The sequence below is a fragment of the Hyla sarda genome, chromosome 1 (genome assembly GCF_029499605.1).
Source record: "Hyla sarda isolate aHylSar1 chromosome 1, aHylSar1.hap1, whole genome shotgun sequence".
Lineage (NCBI taxonomy): Eukaryota > Metazoa > Chordata > Amphibia > Anura > Hylidae > Hyla > Hyla sarda.
In genome coordinates, this window is record NC_079189.1 from 532,006,008 (window position 1) to 532,024,176 (window position 18,169).

At 44.3% G+C, this 18,169-nt stretch overlaps 1 protein-coding gene across 5 annotated transcripts in view; it reads right to left on the bottom strand.

Moving 5' to 3' along the window:
• GFM2 (GTP dependent ribosome recycling factor mitochondrial 2) overlaps window positions 1-18,169 on the bottom strand; it is a 41,596-nt gene that overhangs the window by 17,828 nt on the left and 5,599 nt on the right. For all 5 annotated transcript variants that reach the window (XR_008847894.1, XR_008847896.1, XM_056539992.1 and 2 more), the window contains exons 6-11: window positions 17,673-17,798; window positions 17,499-17,587; window positions 13,516-13,604; window positions 11,742-11,802; window positions 10,031-10,216; window positions 7,014-7,094 (exon numbers count right to left, since the gene is read on the bottom strand). Coding sequence is in view for 3 of the 5 variants with exons in the window: in XM_056539992.1 (XP_056395967.1) it covers window positions 7,014-7,094; window positions 10,031-10,216; window positions 11,742-11,802; window positions 13,516-13,604; window positions 17,499-17,587; window positions 17,673-17,798 (632 nt within the window). In the remaining 2 variants the exon portion in view is untranslated. The remainder of the gene's footprint in view (window positions 1-7,013; window positions 7,095-10,030; window positions 10,217-11,741; window positions 11,803-13,515; window positions 13,605-17,498; window positions 17,588-17,672; window positions 17,799-18,169) is intronic.

Here is an 18,169-nt window from a genome sequence, read left to right on the forward strand (position 1 = left end):
GGACAGGACGGGACTGAAGACGGGACTCCCAATGAAGAAGACAAAGAAGAATCGCCCGTAATTCCAATATGTTTATCGGAATAAGGGTCTCCTGGGGAGACCAGAGTCCCTGAACCGTCCAATCCCTGAACACCCCGCCCCAGCCCGACAGGCTGGCATCCATTGTAACAACCTGCCAGTGAAGGGGAAGAAATGACCGCCCTTGGAGAAGAAGGGGGGAGCGGAGCCACCAGAGCAGAGACTGACGGACCCTGCGAGGGAGAACAATCTGACGATCGAGGGACAGAGGAGACCTGTTCCATCAAGAGAGAATCGCCAGTTGAAGGGGGTGGTAATGAAACTGGGCAAAGGGTACGGCCTCCATAGTTGCCACCATCCGACCCAGGACTTCCATACAAGTGCGGATGGAGACTGAGACCTGGGTCCGAAGGGAGCGGACCCCCGACCGAAGCGCCAGACGTTTGTCCGGCGGAAGACAAATTCGGGCAGAGGCCGTGTCAAATCGAAGTCCCGGGAAGGTTAGAGACTGGGTAGGATGTCCCGGTTGATCATCCACCCGAAGCGAGTGTGGAGAGTGACGTCCAGATTCTCCAGAGTCTGGTCTCTGGTTGGAGCCTTGATGAGAAGGTCGTCCAGATAGGGTATCACCAATATTCCCCTCGACCATAACAGGCCCATCACTGGCGTAAGGATCTTTGTAAAGACCCGAGGAGCCGTGGCTAGACCGAAGGGGAGGGCTACGAATTGAAAGTGCCCCTCCGGGACCGCAAAGCAGAGGTACCGATGAGGGCCCGGAAATATTGGCACATGGAGGTAGGCATCCTTGATGTCCACCGAGGAAAGGAACTCCCCTTGTTCCAGGGACGCCACCACCGAATTAAATTCGGTAACCGTTGGACACCACGTCCCTGACCCAAGAGTCCTGAATGTGAGAGGTCCAGATGTCTCGAAAAAGCAAGAGACGACCTCCCTCCTGAGAAGAAACCGCGGGTGGGGGCCTCACTTCATGCAGAAGTGGGTTTGCTATTGCCCGATTTGGGCGCAAAACGGCCGGACCGATTGGAGTCCGACTTCCAAGACGGGCGGGCCCGGAACGAAGGAGCCTTCTTGTCCCGCGAGGGCGCCTGCCCGGACCCTTTACTGGAGCCAGAGGTCCGAAAGGAAAAGGACTTCCTTTGGGAAGTAGGGCGAGCCTTATTTTGAGGTAACAAGGAACTCTTACCTCCCGTTACCTCAGAGATAATCTCATCAAGGCGTTTGCCTAAAAGACTGCCACCCGTAAAGGGAAGCTCAGTGAGAGACCTTTTGGAAGCGGCATCCGCATTCCAAGCTTTAAGCCACATAGAGCGGCGAAGAGCCGCTAAGTGACCCACAGCAAAGGCAGAACAACGGGCTGACTGCATGGAAGCTGCGCACAGAAAGTCCCCAGCTTTAGAGCATTGGAGAGCCAGAGCAGATAGATCCTCTTGGGGGGATCCCGCTAAGATATCCTGATGGAGCTTTTGGCACCATTCCGACAGGGCCTTGGATACCCATGTCGAGGCGAAGATGGGAAGAAGAGAAGAGCCAGCTGCTTCAGAAGCAAACTTCGCTAAGGATTCTACCTTCTTGTCCGTGGGATCCTTGAAGGCAGCGGCATCTGCCAGAGGCAGTGTAGTCGCCTTAGAGATCCGGGAGATTGGTGGATCCACTGAGGGAGGGGAAACCAGGTTAGCAACAAAGTCCTTGTCAAATGGATAACGTTCTTGAATTGTCTTGATTCCCGGGAACCTCTTGTCTGGATGTTTCCATGCAGATTCCAGAATGTCTTCAAAGTCAGCGTGAGAGCTGAACCTTTGAGGTGCTGGCTTAGCACGATGAAAGGATACTCCTGGATTGACATCTGAAGATCCTGGGTCCTCTAAGTGAAAGGTGTCTCTTATGGCTGTCACCAATGAGTTCACCGTTGCAATTGAGTCCGAGCGGTCCTCTGAGTCAGATGCCGGCTCGGAAGACTCGTCCACCAGTTCACCAGGGGAATGTGAATGAGTAGAGGCAGTCCTGGAGGGGGGCGACCCTGACCAGGTACGCGGCTCTGGCGTGGCAGAGCGGCGACTCCGAGAACATCCTCTGGAGGAGCGATGTGTGTGTCCAGATGACAGGGGGGGCGAGACCCCCGAGGGGAACGCTCACATCTATCTGAAGACTCAATAGAAGAGTCAGGCTAGGCACCCCTAGTACGCTTGTGAGAGCGTGAAGTATGTGGAGACGAGGAGCAGGCCCCTCTCAGAGGTCCTGCGCAGGGAAGACCCCTTCAAGGCGGACACCACTTCCCGGGAGGCCTCAGCCACCGAACGAGAGACCTGGGCCAAGTCAGCCATATACTGGGTCAGGGAAGAAACACAGGCTGGTGGAGTGGCTGAACCCACCGGGACCGAAAGGGCATCAGGGGGTACCAGGGGGTCTGGGGGAGCGGTGGAGCAGGCAGGGCAAGTGGGCTCAGCAGAGCCAGACATCTTGGTATTACAGTGCTTACAGACAAAATAAGACACTGAAGTTCCAGGTTTCTGTTTAGAGGGAGGAACAGCTCTGGGTACGGACATAATGTGGGAAAAAGACAGGAGCTTTCTCACCCTAGTCTGTGTCCCCTGTCAACTGTAGTGAGGAGAACTTGCTCCATGCAACTAGAGTGAAGGAACAGGCCAGCCAATTGGAAGAGAGGGGCGTGCCTGAAGCAAGGCACTAACTAACTGACCCCTTCTCACTGAAAATCGCGCCCACGGCGCCGATTGGAGGCTGCTTCGTGCCTCTGAGAGCTCCCAGCCCTGTGGGTGGAGCTATAGACCGGCCGAGAAGAACTGTCATGGCGCCCGCTCCTTGTCCAGAGCGCACATGTCAGCCGCATATGCGCTCGGGGGAATAGAGCGGGCGGCCCAACGCCAGCAGAGACTGCCAGAGAAAGTGAAAGTAAGCCGGCGCTGAAGCGCCCGGCTTGTAGCAGCGCCGCGGCTGACAGTCGCATATAAGGCGCTGAGGACGTAGTCCCAAACACACACACACACACACACACACACATAAAGTGCCCCAGATATCTCACACACACACACACACACACAAAGTGAAGTGCCCCAGATATTACATGCCCCCTCAGGTGCCACTGCTCCCCCAGAATAAAAGTGCAGCCCCTGTATAAGTCAGCCCTATAGTCTGAAGATGGGCCAAAACAGGGGATCTCCAGAGGTTGCCAGTCCGTACCTATGGAGAAAAAGGGCGGGAAAGTACTTACCTCAGTCAGAAGAACTTACCTAATGGAGTCTTCAGTGAAGTCTTCAGTCAGCTTTAGTTTACCTGCATCACGCCTGGCTGCTATGCGCGAGCGAGGAGAGAAGGGAAATAGGGAAAGAAAAAGGAATAAAAAACTAACACGTCCCTATACTAGGAAAATAAAAAAATCAGAAAACCTGGTCTGGAGAAATCTAGACCATGTCCACCTCCTTCAGACATTAAGCTTAAACTGATTAGCTCAGGGCCTGAAGGCGGGTATATCCTGCTGGGAAGAGCCAACTTTTTTTATTACCATAGTGTCACACCACCTAGAGACAGCAGCATACACCCACTGTCTGTGTCCCCAATAGAGCCGATAGAGAAAAAGCTACTAGTTTTGTATCTTTACAGTGTCTTGAAATATAAGTCTCCACCACTGATGTGCTGATTGACAGAGCCATGTACACATTTCAGGAGACATGTGGTTTCCCAGCACCCAATCGAATAAATGTTCATTCCAAGAGGCGCTTCCAAAATTTGGCAAGTGAGGGTCAGTTTCACATTAAATATGATCGTTTCTCTGATTCATGGACTTTTGTTATGCTCTTTTCCCCCCTTTTTGTTTTCTTCAAACTCAGCCATATCTTTTATTTTGTCTTGTTAAGATAACATTTATTAAATACGGAAGCTAATGATTGGGGGGGGGGGAGGTTATTTTTTGTCACTTCCAATAGGTACCATGTAATGCTGTGGAGGCACTGCAGATAAAATAACACTTGCTGGCAGGTTCCCCCACAGTAACAGCTCATCACTGAGGATCCTAGCTGCAGGAAACCATGTGACTGAATTATTTTAACAAAAACACTGTTGTTCAAATCAGACAATCCCTTTAAGGCTGGGCCCTGGTGCCCACAGGAACACAAGTTACAGCTGCAAGAAGCTGTGTAGTGAAGATGCCTCTCCATACATTAAAATCTCTTTGTGTTAGTTGTGTATTATGCAACTGCTTTATGCTATGTAAAAACACTTCATAATCCGATGCATTTTCCCAATTCGGCATACATTGTTCATATGTCATCTAAGTCTATAAACCAATTTTGGAAAATTCAATGATAATGGGATATATACAGCCATGGCTGTAAATGTTGGCACCCCTGGAGTTTTTCTAGAAAATGAAGCATTTCTCACAGAAAAGGATTGCAGTAACACGTTTTGCTATACACGTTTATTCCCTTTGTGTGTATTGGAACTAAACCAAAAAAGGGAGGAAATAAAAGAAAATTGGACATAATGTCACACCGAACTCTAATTTTGGAAGGTTTCGTTTTCACGCCGTACAATTTATGGTAAAAATGACGTGTGTTCTTTATTCTGAGGGTCAATACGATTAAAATGATACCCATTATTATATACTTTTATATTATTGTTGCGCTTAAAAAAAATCACAAACTTTTTAACCAAATTAGTACGTTTATAATCCCTTTATTTTGATGACCTATAACTTTTTTATTTTTCCGTATAAGCGGCGGTATGGGGGCTCATTTTTTGCGTCATGATCTGTACTTTTTTTTTTATACCATATTTGCATATAAAAAACTTTTAATACATTTTTTATAATTTTTTTTTTAATAAAATGTATTAAAAAAGTAGGAATTTTGGACTTTTTTATTTTTTTTCGTTCACGCCGTTAACCGTACGGGATCATTAACATTTTATTTTAATAGTTCGGACATTTACGCACGCGGCGATACCAAATATGTCTATAAAAAAAAATTTACGCTTTTTGGGGGTAAAATAGGAAAAAACGGACGTTTTACTTTTTTATTGGGGGAGGGGATTTTTCACTTTTTTTTTACTTTTACATTTTTTTACACTTGAATAGTCCCCATAGGGGACTATTCATAGCAATACCATGATTGCTAATACTGATCTGTTCTATGTATAGGACATAGAACAGATCAGTGTTTTCGGTCATCTTCTGCTCTGGTCTGCTCGATCACAGACCAGAGCAGGAGATGCCGGGAGCCGCACGGAGGAAGGAGAGGGGACCTCCGTGCGGCGTTATGAATGATCGGATCCCCGCAGCAGCGCTGCGGGCGATCCGATCGTTCATTTAAATCGCGAACTGCCACAGATGCCAGGATCTGTATTGATCCCGGCACCTGAGGGGTTAATGGCGGACGCCCGCGAGATCGCGGGCGTCGGCCATTGCCGGCGGGTCCCTGGCTGCGATCAGCAGCCGGGATCAGCCGCGCATGACACGGGCATCGCTCCGATGCACGCGGTTATGCTTAGGACGTAAATGTACGTCCTGGTGCGTTAAGTACCACCGCACCAGGACGTACATTTACGTCCTGCGTCCTTAAGGGGTTAAACTCACCTGGAGCAAGTAACAGGTGTGGGCAATATAAAAATCACACCTGAAAGCAGATAAAAAAGGAGAGAAGTTCACTTAGTCTTTGCATTGTGTTTCTGTGTATGCCACACTAAGCATGGACAACAGAAAGAGGCTAAGAGAACTGTCTGAGGACTTGAGAACCAAAATTGTGGAAAAATATCAACAATCTCAAGGTTACAAGTCCATCTCCAGAGATCTAGATTTGCCTTTGTCCACAGTGCGCAACATTATCACGAAGTTTGCAACCCATGGCATTGTAGCTAATCTCGCTGGGTGTGGACGGAAGAGTAAAATTGATGAAAGGTGTCAATGCAGGATAGTCTGGATGGTGGATAAGCAGCCCCAAACAAGTTCCAAAGAAACTTGAGCGGTGCTGCAGGCTCAGGGAGCATCAGTGTCAGCGCGAACTATCCGTCGACATTTAAATTAAAGAAACGCCATGGCAGGAGACCCAGGGGGACCCCACTGCTGACACAGAGACATAAAAAAGCAAGACAATATTTTGCCAAAATGAACTTGAGTAGAGAAGATAGAGCTTTTTGGTAAAGCACATCATTCTACTGTGTACCGAAAATGGAATGAGGCCTACAAAGAAAAGAACACAGTACCTACAGTGAAATGTGTTGGAGGTTCAATGATGTTTTGGGGTTGTTTTGCTGCCTCTGGCACAAGGTACCTTGAATGTGTGCAAGACATCATGAACTCTGAGGATTACCAACGGATTTTGGGTCGCACTGTACAGCCCAGTGTTAGAAAGCTGGGTTTGCATCTGAGATCTTGGGTCTTCCAGCAGGACAATGACCCCAAACATACATCATAAAGCACCCAGAAATGGATGGTAACAAAGTGCTGGAGAGTTCTGAAGTGGCCAGCAATGAGTCCAGATCTAAATCCCATTGAACACCTGTGGAGAGATCTTAAAATTGCTGTTGGGAAAAGGCGCCTTCCAATAAGAGAGACCTGAAGCAGTTTGCAAAGGAAGAGTGGTCCAACATTCCGGCTGAGAGGTGTAAGTAGCTTATTGATGGTTATAGGAAGCGACTGATTTCAGTTATTTTTTCCAAAGGGTTTGCAGCTAAATATTAAGTTAAGGATGCCAATAATTTTGTCCAGCCCATTTTTGGAGTATAGTGTGACATTATGTCTAATTTGCTTTTTTTTCCTCCCTTTTTTGGTTTAGTTCCAATACGCACAAAAGGAATAAACATGTGTATAGCAAAACATGCATTACCGCAATCATTTTCTGTAAGAAATACTTCATTTTCTAGAAAAATGTCAGGGGTGCCAACGTCTACGGCCATGACTGTACAGTTTGGTGGACAACACAGAAACACAGCATCTCCACTGAACATTCCATGAATAGTTACTGTACCTGTTCTGCTGGTATGAGATTAAAATCCTCACTGTATTCTTCAAGCATTATTGAAGCAAAATCATCATCTAAATCTGCAATCTGCAAGTGACAGTATTTCAGGCGTTAGAAACATACACACATGCAATTAAAAAACTCTTATATAAAAGTCACTAAGCCTGACTATAAATTAGGGCATCTATTGGAAGAGTAAGATTAGGGTCAGGAACCTAGAAGAGACACTGTGACCAGCATTAACCACTTTAAAAAGGAAGTGACATCACTTTCATGCTGCCTGAACCATGAGTCATTGGGGAGGTCCCCAGAGGGTAAATCTCTTTACCCAAATGAAGAGATCAAGACATCAGGGCAGTCCTTAGTGGCTTCTCTTGCCCCACCAGAAGCCACTGGGGACCACCCTGATGACTTATACTATATGGTTTATGCAGCAGGAAAGAGCCATTAAAGGTTTCCTTTAAGAAAGTTCTCTCAACTAAGTAAGATATGAAATTCTCCACCAAGCACTTTTACAGAGGCCTGAAGTCTAGACACATTTATTCCTGGTAAGAAGAGGCAATGTGCAGGTATCTTTGTGATCACATACAGTGGGGCAAAAAAGTATTTAGTCAGCTGCCAATTGTGCAAGTTCTCCCACTTAAAAAGATGAGAGAGGCCTGTAATTTTCATCATAGGTATACCTCAACTATGAGAGACATAATGAGAAAAAAAAAAATAATAATCAAATTGTCTGATTTTTTAAAGAATTTATTTGCAAATTATGGTGGAAAATAAGTATTTGGTCACCTACAAACAAGCAAGATTTCTGGCTCTCACAGACCTGTAACTTCTTCTTTAAGAGTCTCCTCTGTCCTCCACTCATGACCTGTATTAATGGCACCTGCTTGAGCTTATTATCAGTATAAAAGACACCTGTCCACAACCTCAAACAGTCACAATCCAAACTCCACTATGGCCTGTCGAAGGACACCAGAAACAAAATTGTAGACCTGCACCAGGCTGGGAAGACTGAATCTGCAATAGGCAAGCAGCTTGGTGTGAAGAAATCAACTGTGGGAGCAATTATTAGAAAATGGAAGACATAAAAGACCACTGATAATCTCCCTCAATCTGGGGCTCCACACAAGATCTCACCCCGTGGTGTCGAAAGGATCACAAGAATGGTGAGCAAAAATTCCAGAACCACACGGGAGGCCTAGTGAATGACCTGCAGAAAGCTGGGGTCAAAGTAAAAAAGGCTACCATCAGTAACACACTATGCCACCAGGGACTCAATCATACAGTGACAGACATGTCCCCCTGCTTAAGCCAGTACATGTCCGGGCCCGTCTGAAGTTTTCTAAAGAGCATTTGGATGATCCGAAAGAGTATTGGGAGAATGTCACATGGTCAGATGAAACCAAAGTAGAAATTTTTGGTAAAAACTCAACTCGTCATGTTTTGAGAAGAAAGAATGCCGAGTTGCATCCAAAGAACACCATACCTACTGTGAAGAAGTGGGGTGGAAACATCATGCTTTGGGGCTGTTTTTCTGCAAAGGGACTAGGACGACTGATCCGTGTAAAGGAAAGAATTAATGTATCGTGAGATTTTGAGTGAAAACCTCTTTCCATCAGCAAGGGCATTGAAGATGAAACATGGCTGGGTTTTCAGCATGTCAACGATCTCAAACACACCGCCCGGGCAACGAAGGAGTGGCTTCGTAAGAAGCATTTCAAGGTCCTGGAGGGGCCTAGCCAGTCTCCAGATCTCAACCCAATATAAAACCTTTGGAGGGAGTTGAAAGTCCATGTTGCCCAGCGACAGCCCCAAAACATCACTGCTCTAGAGGAGATTTGCATGGAGGAATGGGCCAAAATACCAGCAACAGTGTGTTAAAACCTTGTGAAGACTTACAGAAAATGTGACCTAGGTCATTGTCAACAAAGGGTATATAACAAAGTATTGAGATTAACTTTTGTTTTTGACCAAATACTTATTTTCCACTATAATTAGCAAATACATTCTTTAAAAATCAGACAATGTGATTTTATGGATTTTTTTTCTCTCAATATGTCTCTCATAATTGAGGCCTCTCATCTATTTAAGTGGGAGAACTTGCACAATTGGTAGCTGACTAAATATTTTTTGCCCCACTGTATATGGTTTACACATGAGGTTGGGGTTTTGGACGGACTGAGCAGTATTATCTGCCTACCATTTATGTACATGTGCCCTCTTGAGTGTGGTTATATCCTCCTCATGTTTTTGTAGGAGGTTGCTCTGGTTAAAGCAATTTTAATTGTTTTTAATTGTACTGTGTGTTTTTTGTATCCATGTATTTGTGTAAATGATTTGCTAATAAAGATTAATATTTTATATAGAATCTATTTTGTTATTGATAGGTGTGCACTGCACTTTAGTATATCTGCTGTTTTCTTTTGTTTTCTATATAGTATCCTTGTGATCATGATCAGTGAGGGTGCCTGTGGCCAAACCCCAAATAATTAGCAAGTGATGGCATATTCAAGTGATATACCATCACTTGCTTAGGCTGAAATGCCCCTATAATATATTAAAAAGCATCTCCCAGAGATATTATTTCTTAAATGTTTTCTGTTATAATGCAGCACAATATACAGAAGAGAAAACAAAGTATAGGCTCTCTCATAGGTTCCTGTATACAGTCAAGGAGTTTCACCCTGATCCATATAGGAATTAATAGACAGAGCCCACACCTTACTTTCTGTTCTGTATTATGTTGCATTGACATTGACCTGTCTGTGATGCATTGGTTCAGGAACAAAATGGAGAAAATAACATTGTGCGAGGGGCACATGTTGCTAAGCATACTGCAGATGCCCCTTTTTATTGAGTTTGAGGGCTTTTCTCTGGGTTCAACAGCATCTTTGGAGCACATCTGAGTAGATCCTCTTATATATAGGCTCTAGTTTACGAGGAACCTTTTCATGGCAGATACTCTACCTCTGCTACAGTTGTTTCTCTCATTGACATACTGTATATTTACTTTAAAACTTTACTTGTTCTAATAAGCAATTTCTGGCTTCTTTGGCTGACTGCAGAAGGTCAACATCCGTTAAGTCACTCAAAGGTTTCCTCTGAAATCTTCTTCCATCATCTTCATTGGATTGTGGGTTCCAGCTGAGGGATTCCATGGTTACTAAATCAATCAGACCCTGGAATGATTTTTCCTCCCCTATAGGAAGCTGTATATGGAAAAAAATATATAAAATAGAACACCTACAATACATATAAAGTTAACAAACTCAAAGAAATTGTGCAGACTGAGAATGTCAAAAGGAGTATCGCAGTGCAACATAACTTATCCCCTATCTAAAGGTTAGGGGAGAAGTTAGATTTCGGGGGAGGGGGTAGTCCGCCCGCTAGGACCCCCAACGATCTCCTGCATGTGGCCCCGGCAGTCTGCAAGAAGTAGCCGTTTCGACCTCCGCAGAAAGCCATGTATGACACACCCCCTCCATGTATCTCTATGGAATACATGGAGGGGGGTGTCGGCCGCTGCTCTCCGCAGGGGTCGGGCACGCTCCCTTCCAGCAGACTGCCGGAGACCACAGCGGACACCCCCCCACGATCTATAACTTATCCCCTATTCTTTGCATATGGGAAGAGTTATGTTTCACTACAGAACACCTTTAATACCACATTTGTCTGACAGACATTTGTACAAACCATATTTGAAAGGTTTACAATTTTTTTTTATTTAATACCAAATAGTAAGTGACTCAAATAATGTGGTAGTATAAAGCGTTGCACTTCCTGAATTGCGGTGCATCGTATCTATTGAAAGCAAATGGGGTCAAGTTGTGACCCACAAGTGGCTGCAGCTAAGGTTAAAGGGGTACTCTCATGGAAAACTTTTTTTTTTTTCTTTAAATCAACTGGTGCCAGAAAGTTAAACAGATTTGTAAATTACTTCTATTAAAAAATCTTAATCCTTCCAGTACTTATTAGCTGCTGAATACCACAGAGGAAATGGTTTTCTTTTTGGAACACAGAGCTCTCTGCTGACATCATGACCACAGTGCTCTCTGATGACACCTAATAGGAGAAAATCCCCATAACAAACATATGCTGCTCTGGACAGTTCCTAAAATGGACAGAGATGTCAGCAGAGAGCACTGTGGTCATGATGTCAGCAGAGAGCTCTGTGTTCCAAAAAGAAAACCATTTCCTCTGTAGTATTCAGCAGCTAATAAGTACTGGAAGCATTAAGATTTTTTAATAGAAGTAATTTACAAATCTGTTTAACTTTCTGGCACCAGTTGGTCTAAAAAAAAGTTTTTCACTGGAATACCCCTTTAACTTCTAGTATTCAGCCATTGACTTTCATTAGCTGCAATGCTGTAGCACAACACAGTAATATTTGGTTGTGCAACGTGTCACAGCCAATGACACCATGTAGCCATAGTCTAAGGGCTGGTGCACACAAGCCATTCTACAGCTCAAAACATATTTTTATTGATAGCTTTCATACAGGAAAATTTAAGTAAAAAATTGTTCTAGGCTAGTTGCTTCAAGCAATAATATCTACCTCAAATGCTTCTCTGCATTTGAGGTAGATATTACAGAGGTCTATTAGATGAATTTTATTAGTATACATCAGTCCTTCAGCCAAAGGGAAGTCCTGTGCAGAACAGGGTCAGGCTGTCAGTGTAAAAACTAGATCCAGACTCATGACATGAAGGTCATTTACCAATTTGATTGCTTTACCTGTAACAATAAAGGTCTGGCTTTCAACTTCTCTTTAATGCTTTCAATGGAATAAGTAAGACTAAAAGAGGAACAAAGAAATGATATAAAATTGTTTGAGTTCAAATATGCTGCATAACACAACTAAGGGAAGACAAACATGATTCCCACTGCTACCGACACTGTACATATGTTTAAACTGTACATTTGTTCACTGACATTTGAAACAGACTGGGTCTCAGGAGTTATAAGCTGTTGAAATGCAAGGCAACGTGCTCCACTGCCTCACCGACCACCAAATCAGACTTATTCACTTCATTATAGTCTATTGGGAATGAACCAGGTTTGAGTAACAGCAAAGGAGTGAGCCTCTCACTTCACACAGCTCTAACTTACGATCATAGCAGGTCTCAGTGCAGAGTCTCGATGCAATATAAACTTTTGACATGTCAAAATTTGTTCCGAATGACAGTGACACTGTAAGTCCATATTTCACACTATTACACCATAATCTGTGCTTACACTCTATTGGAGGAGAAAGCACTGTTAAAGGGGTTTTCCCTTCTCTAAAAAGCACAGGATAGAGTACGTGGAATCCCCAAGAGTGCGACGTTCCTTCTCTGTGAGGTTTCCAAACATCCTAAATGCAGAGTTCCTGAGTACCTGTAATCGTCAGGGACGGCAGCAGTTTAGACCAGGACTGAACAGCTTGTTGTCCTGTGCATAGGAGATAACTTTTTAAGATATAAATAGAAATAATAAAGTGTGAAAGTTTACACAAAGGATAGTGCATAAAAACATAGCTTTTATTATGGTAGTTTAAAATATCCACCAAACTCAACGTGAGTGCCTTCACCAAATAAAATCTAATGGTTGATTAGCAGCCGAACTATCCTTCTAGGGGGAACTGCGAAACGTACTAGCCGAAGTGTTACGGCTCCCTGCAAAGCATGCAGGTTCTGCTCAGCGCAGCATATGGACTAGGAACGCCGAATCGTTGTGCCCCATTCCTTGTATGAGCACCTTGGAGTCTTTGTGGACCAAATGATTAGTCTCTCTAAGGGCCTGGCTTTACATACTCCTGAATATATCTGGATTAGAGTGACTGCTCTTGTTTCCATTTAGGCTTTCTCATTAGGAGCCAAGATATTTTATTGGTGCCCTAAGCATGTACATGTGAACTCTGTATATCCCATGTCTTTTTGCAGGTTATATCTACACATGGATAAACACCTACAGTTGTTTCCTAGTTTGCTTTACAGGTTATAAGTCATATGAGGCACTATATACATATGTCTGCTTTTTCTATCTACAGGAATTACTTATAACAGCATTTACAGTATGATCTTAGTATTTCCTTTTGTATATGCCAACCTGAGGAAGTCAGTCAGAATGTACTGATAGAAACGCGTTGTTAGGCCATATCTAATTGGCAGCAACCTTGTCTTTTTGGATATATTATAATTATCTGCTATATCCTATTGTAAATCCTGATATCAATGGTTCAGGTAATTTGTACGTTTGGCATTTCCCCCTAGAAGGATAGTTCGGGTGCTCAACCATTAGATTTTATTTGGTGAAGGCACTAACGTTGAGTTTGGTGGATATTTTAAACAACCATAATAAAAGCTATGTTTTATGCACTATCCTTTGTGTAAACTTTCACACTTTATTATTTATATTGACTGCAGGATAGATACCACCTAGCGTGGTTAATGGGACCTCCACATAGCCATTGTCATCATTAGAAGATATAAATAGCCAAGAAATTCCTATGATATTACTAATGAAGTACCTGGCTCCATTCTTGTCCATCTTGTTTATAAAACACATTCGTGGTACGGAATGCTTGTCTGCTTGTCTCCACACTGTCAGCGTCTGAGCCTTGGGGGTGAGAAAGATCTTGTAATTATGCAGATATATTGTGCTCCCACACCATGACATAGGACTAAGGGGTATTGATTATACTTAAAGAGTAGCTCCCACCATCCTTTTTTTCTTTTTTTTTTTTCTTGTCCCTGCCTATTGCCCATATATCCCTAACCCCCTCCCTGCCTTAATTTATTATTTTTTTACTATCTGAGAAATGCCTTTTTGTCTACCTGGTACTGTGCTCACTTACCAGGTAGACGACTTCCCCAAGAAGGCGTGACGTCACTGATGCCTGCTGGGGGGGGGCTGACTTAGCTCATCTATACAGGGTGCCTCCAGCTGTTTCACCACTACAACTCCCAGCTTGCCCTGACATCTATTGGCTGTCAGGGCATGCTGGGAGTTGTAGTGGTGAAACAACTGGAGGCAGCCTGTGTTGAAAACAAAAACTTTATGCCCATGGCCGCGACGCTACCCCAAACCCCGCTCTCATTCCCTCCCGAACCCCGCTCTCAGTCCCCCCGAACCGCGCTCTCAGTACCCCCTGCCCCCCGAACCCCACTCTCAGTCTCCCCCCCTCAAACCCTGCTCCCTACTCTCAGTCCCCCGAACGAAGTGCAGGACGACAGCAGCAGTAGCAGTGTATAACCCGGGAGGCGGGGTCGGCATATGAGGCCAGGGAGCCAATGCGCACATCCTCTGTTCTCAGCGCTCGCTCCCAGACGAGCGAGCGCAGCCTGACTGAATTAGGACCGATTGCCCGGCCAGCATCGGTCCTAATTCACTAGTGACGTCATGTCAGGCTGCAGCCGGCCAATAGGAGGGAGACCCCTAGTGGCTGTTTTTTAAATGTAAAATACACTATTTTAATGATTAAAAAAAATAATGAAAGTATATTAGAGATATGTTGTAATACATAAGTACTACAACATATAAAAAAAAAAAAGTTTGGTGACAGTGCCCATTTAAGGAGAGAACCCAAAAGGTATGTGGAGTCCTATACGCCATTCATGCTCCACTGGGAAAAAAAGATTTGCAAAGTAGCTCTTCTCCAAAACTCAGAAAGCTAGCTCTCTGGTGCCACCTTTTGGAAGTAGCTTCTCTATAACTCAACGCTTCACCCTTAGCGGAGCCTTGGTAATTGGTGAGTTCAGCCATTCATGACCCAAATAGTATAGTTAGCTTAAAGAGGACCTGTGGCCAGCCCAAAAACTTATATTTTACTGTTATTAACCCCTTAAGGACCAGGCCAATTTTTGTTTTTGCACTTCTGTTTTTTCCTCCTCCCCTTATAAAAATCGTAATGCTTTCGATTTAGCACCTACAGACCCATATAAGGGCTTGTTTTTTTGCGTCACCAATTGTACTTTGTAATGACATCACTTATTTTATAACCTATTATGCAGCAAAACAAAAAAAACTTATTTGTGGGGTGAAAAAATAAAAGCAATTTTGTCACTTTTGGGGGCTTCCATTTCTACGCAGTGTACCTTTCAGTAAAAATGACACCTTATCTTTATTCTGTAGGCCCATACGGTTACAAAGCTACCCAATTCATGTAGGTTTTATTTTATTTTACAACTTAGAAAAACATACCTTAATATTTTAAAGGGTAGCTCCCACCATCCTCTTTTTTTTTTTTTTCTGTCCCTGCCTATTGCCCATCTATCCCTAACCCCCTCCCTGCCTTTTTTTTTTTTTTTTTTTTTTTTTTTTTATTATCTTAAAAATGGCATTTTGTCTGCTTGGTAGTGTGCTCACTACCAGGCAGACTTCCCAGCAGGCACCACGTCACTGATGCCTGCTGGGGCCGACTTCCGCCCTTAGTTCTCCTGACAGGGTGCCTCCAGCTGTTTCACCACTACAACTCCCAGCATGCCCTGACATCTATTTGCTGTCAGGGCATGCTGGGAGTTGTAGTCGTGAAACAACTGGAGGCACCCTGTGTTGGAAGACACCCAGCCTCCGACCAATATCGCCCCTCCCCCCCCCCCCCCCCCTTCCTCACCTGTGCCGGACCATGAGCGGGGGTCCGTAGCAATCAACAACCGTGTGCCTGGCTTCCTGTAATGCCCGCACACTCTGTAAACTGTCTCTATGTTTCTGAAGGATTGAAAGTCCTCCAGACCAGAACCATAGAGAGAGTTACCAGAGTGTAGGAGCATGACAGGAAGCCGGGCACACGCTTGTTGCTCAGTGTGTGATGGGCCCTCCTGTAAATGGCGCCCCCATCTCCGTATAACGCGCTCCCCCCGGTAATGACAGGACACAGCTGCGAGGAGCAGTGAGGAGGCGGCGTATCCCCACTGGAGCCGCGGGTGTAAGGAGAGGTAAGAGCCACGTGCCTCCCTGCTGCAGGGAGAATATGCAGCAGGGAGGCGGCCAGTGTGTGAGTCCAGGGAGCCAATGCGCAGCCCTAGATTTCACTGTGCACCGCAGTGACTGAATTTTGACTCACTTGCCAGGCTCAAATGAGACGAAATTCTGTAGTGAAGTCACTGCCGAATGCATTCGGACACTAGGAGGGCGACCTCTAGTGGCCGAATTTAAAAGTGATTTTAAACTGGTTTAAAATCACTTCTTTTAATTAAACTATATTAGAGATATGTTGTAGTACTTAAGTACTACAACATATCAATTTTTTGATTTCATGACAGTGCCCATTTAATAGTTAGGACATGTACGCACACGGCGGTACCACATATAATTATTTTGATTATTTTACAGTAAAGGGGGGATTCAAAGTTGTATTAGAAAGGGGTTGATTACATTTTTTTAACACTTTATTTTATTTTTATTTATTTTATCTTTTGATATACTGATCAATGCTATGCCATAACATAGCATTGATCAGTGTTATCAGTGCTTTGCTGCCCCAGCCTGCAGAGCCTGGCTGGAGCATCAGAGTACCGATCGGACGGCGAGGAGACAGGTAAGTGCCCCCCCCCCGCTGTCCTCTCAGCTAATCAGGACTGTGTGGTCTCACTGCGATGGTCCCGATCAGCTCCGCTGAGCTGCCGGGATACTTTTACTTTCCTTTTAGACACCGCAATCAACTTTGATCGGCCCGATCGGGGGTGCCCGGCATTAAAATTGGGTACAGGCTGCCGATAGCAGTTGGGACCTACCGGGTTTGAAGCGTGCTCAGCTCGTGAGCAAGCTTTAAACCACGGCAAGGGGACCAGGGCATACAGGTCCCCAAGAGGTTAAATAGCATAGGGTGCTATTCTTTTTACAGTTTCGGAAGGAATATTTCCCCTCGTATGGAGCAATTGGCATCAGTCTCATAAGGGTTTTTTACCTTCTTCTGGATCAACACAGTAGGGACAATATAGGGATATAGGTTGATCTTGATAGACTCTGGGTTTTTTTCAGCCTTAAAAACTATGAAATATAATTTATTTGACAGTTTAGGAAACCAGTCAGATGGGTGTGAACCTAATTTTGATAATGGAAGTGAATATCAGGTGATGGGTGAGATTTTATAGTCAGGGGGTGTATATTAGGCATACAGGCTCCTCAATGTACAACATTCAGACCCCCAGAATGTATAATCCTGCCCATCACCTGACATTCACTCCTATTATTACAATTAAGCCCCTCCCATTTGACTGATTCCCTGAATTGCCAGACAAACTATAAACCTGCATATGTATCGAAGGGCGTATTAAGAAACTGTAAAATGTGTGTGATCAGGACACCCTAAGCTATTTCATGAAAGTAAAATCTGTGGTTTTGGTTGGTCACAGGTCTTCTTGAAGGAAAGCCAAGATGGCTGCATGGCCAAAAAGCAGGAATTCCCTCCCTGGTTCAAAACATAGGCAGAAGTAATATTCCTCCACATGCTATTACAGAGAATATATTCACATCCAGATGAGAAAGTTGTCTAGACAACCATATGCACACCTCCACACCAGCCGAAGCGTCAAACACAGCGACTGCTCCATCCAACACCCTCAATGAGCGCTCCACTTCTACAGTGAAATCCACGTGTCCTGTAAAAAATATAGTACATTGTTCAGAAGATGGAAGTCCATAGAATTCTTGTACATGATGCAACAGAAGCAACTTAAAGACAACCTGGAGTGTCTATCAAGTTGATCCTATGTCCATTCCAGTCAAATGTGACAGCGGCAGACTGAATAGTGATCCCACGCTCCCGTTCCTGAACCATAAAATCTGTCACTGTGTCCCCATCATCAACATCTGTAAACAAGAAACAGAACAGAATTGTTCAATGATGAAGAAGCCAATTCATACTTGTAGATGTAGAGAAATAGACAGATACATAGATAAATGCACAATGGTGCAGCAATCTAAAGGTCCAAAAAATGGGATTTTATTCAACTAATGTCACAGCAGCAACATTTCAATTCACTATTAGATTCATTTTCAATGTTGAAACATTGCTGCTATGACAGGAGTTGAATAAACTCAAGTATTTTTGGACCTTTGGAGTGCTGCGCCATTGTGATCGGATCTTGGATGCTGGCACTGACATAACTTTTGAATAGCTCAGTAGTACAGTGGTCCCTCAACATACGATGGTAATCCGTTCCAAATGGACCATCGTTTGT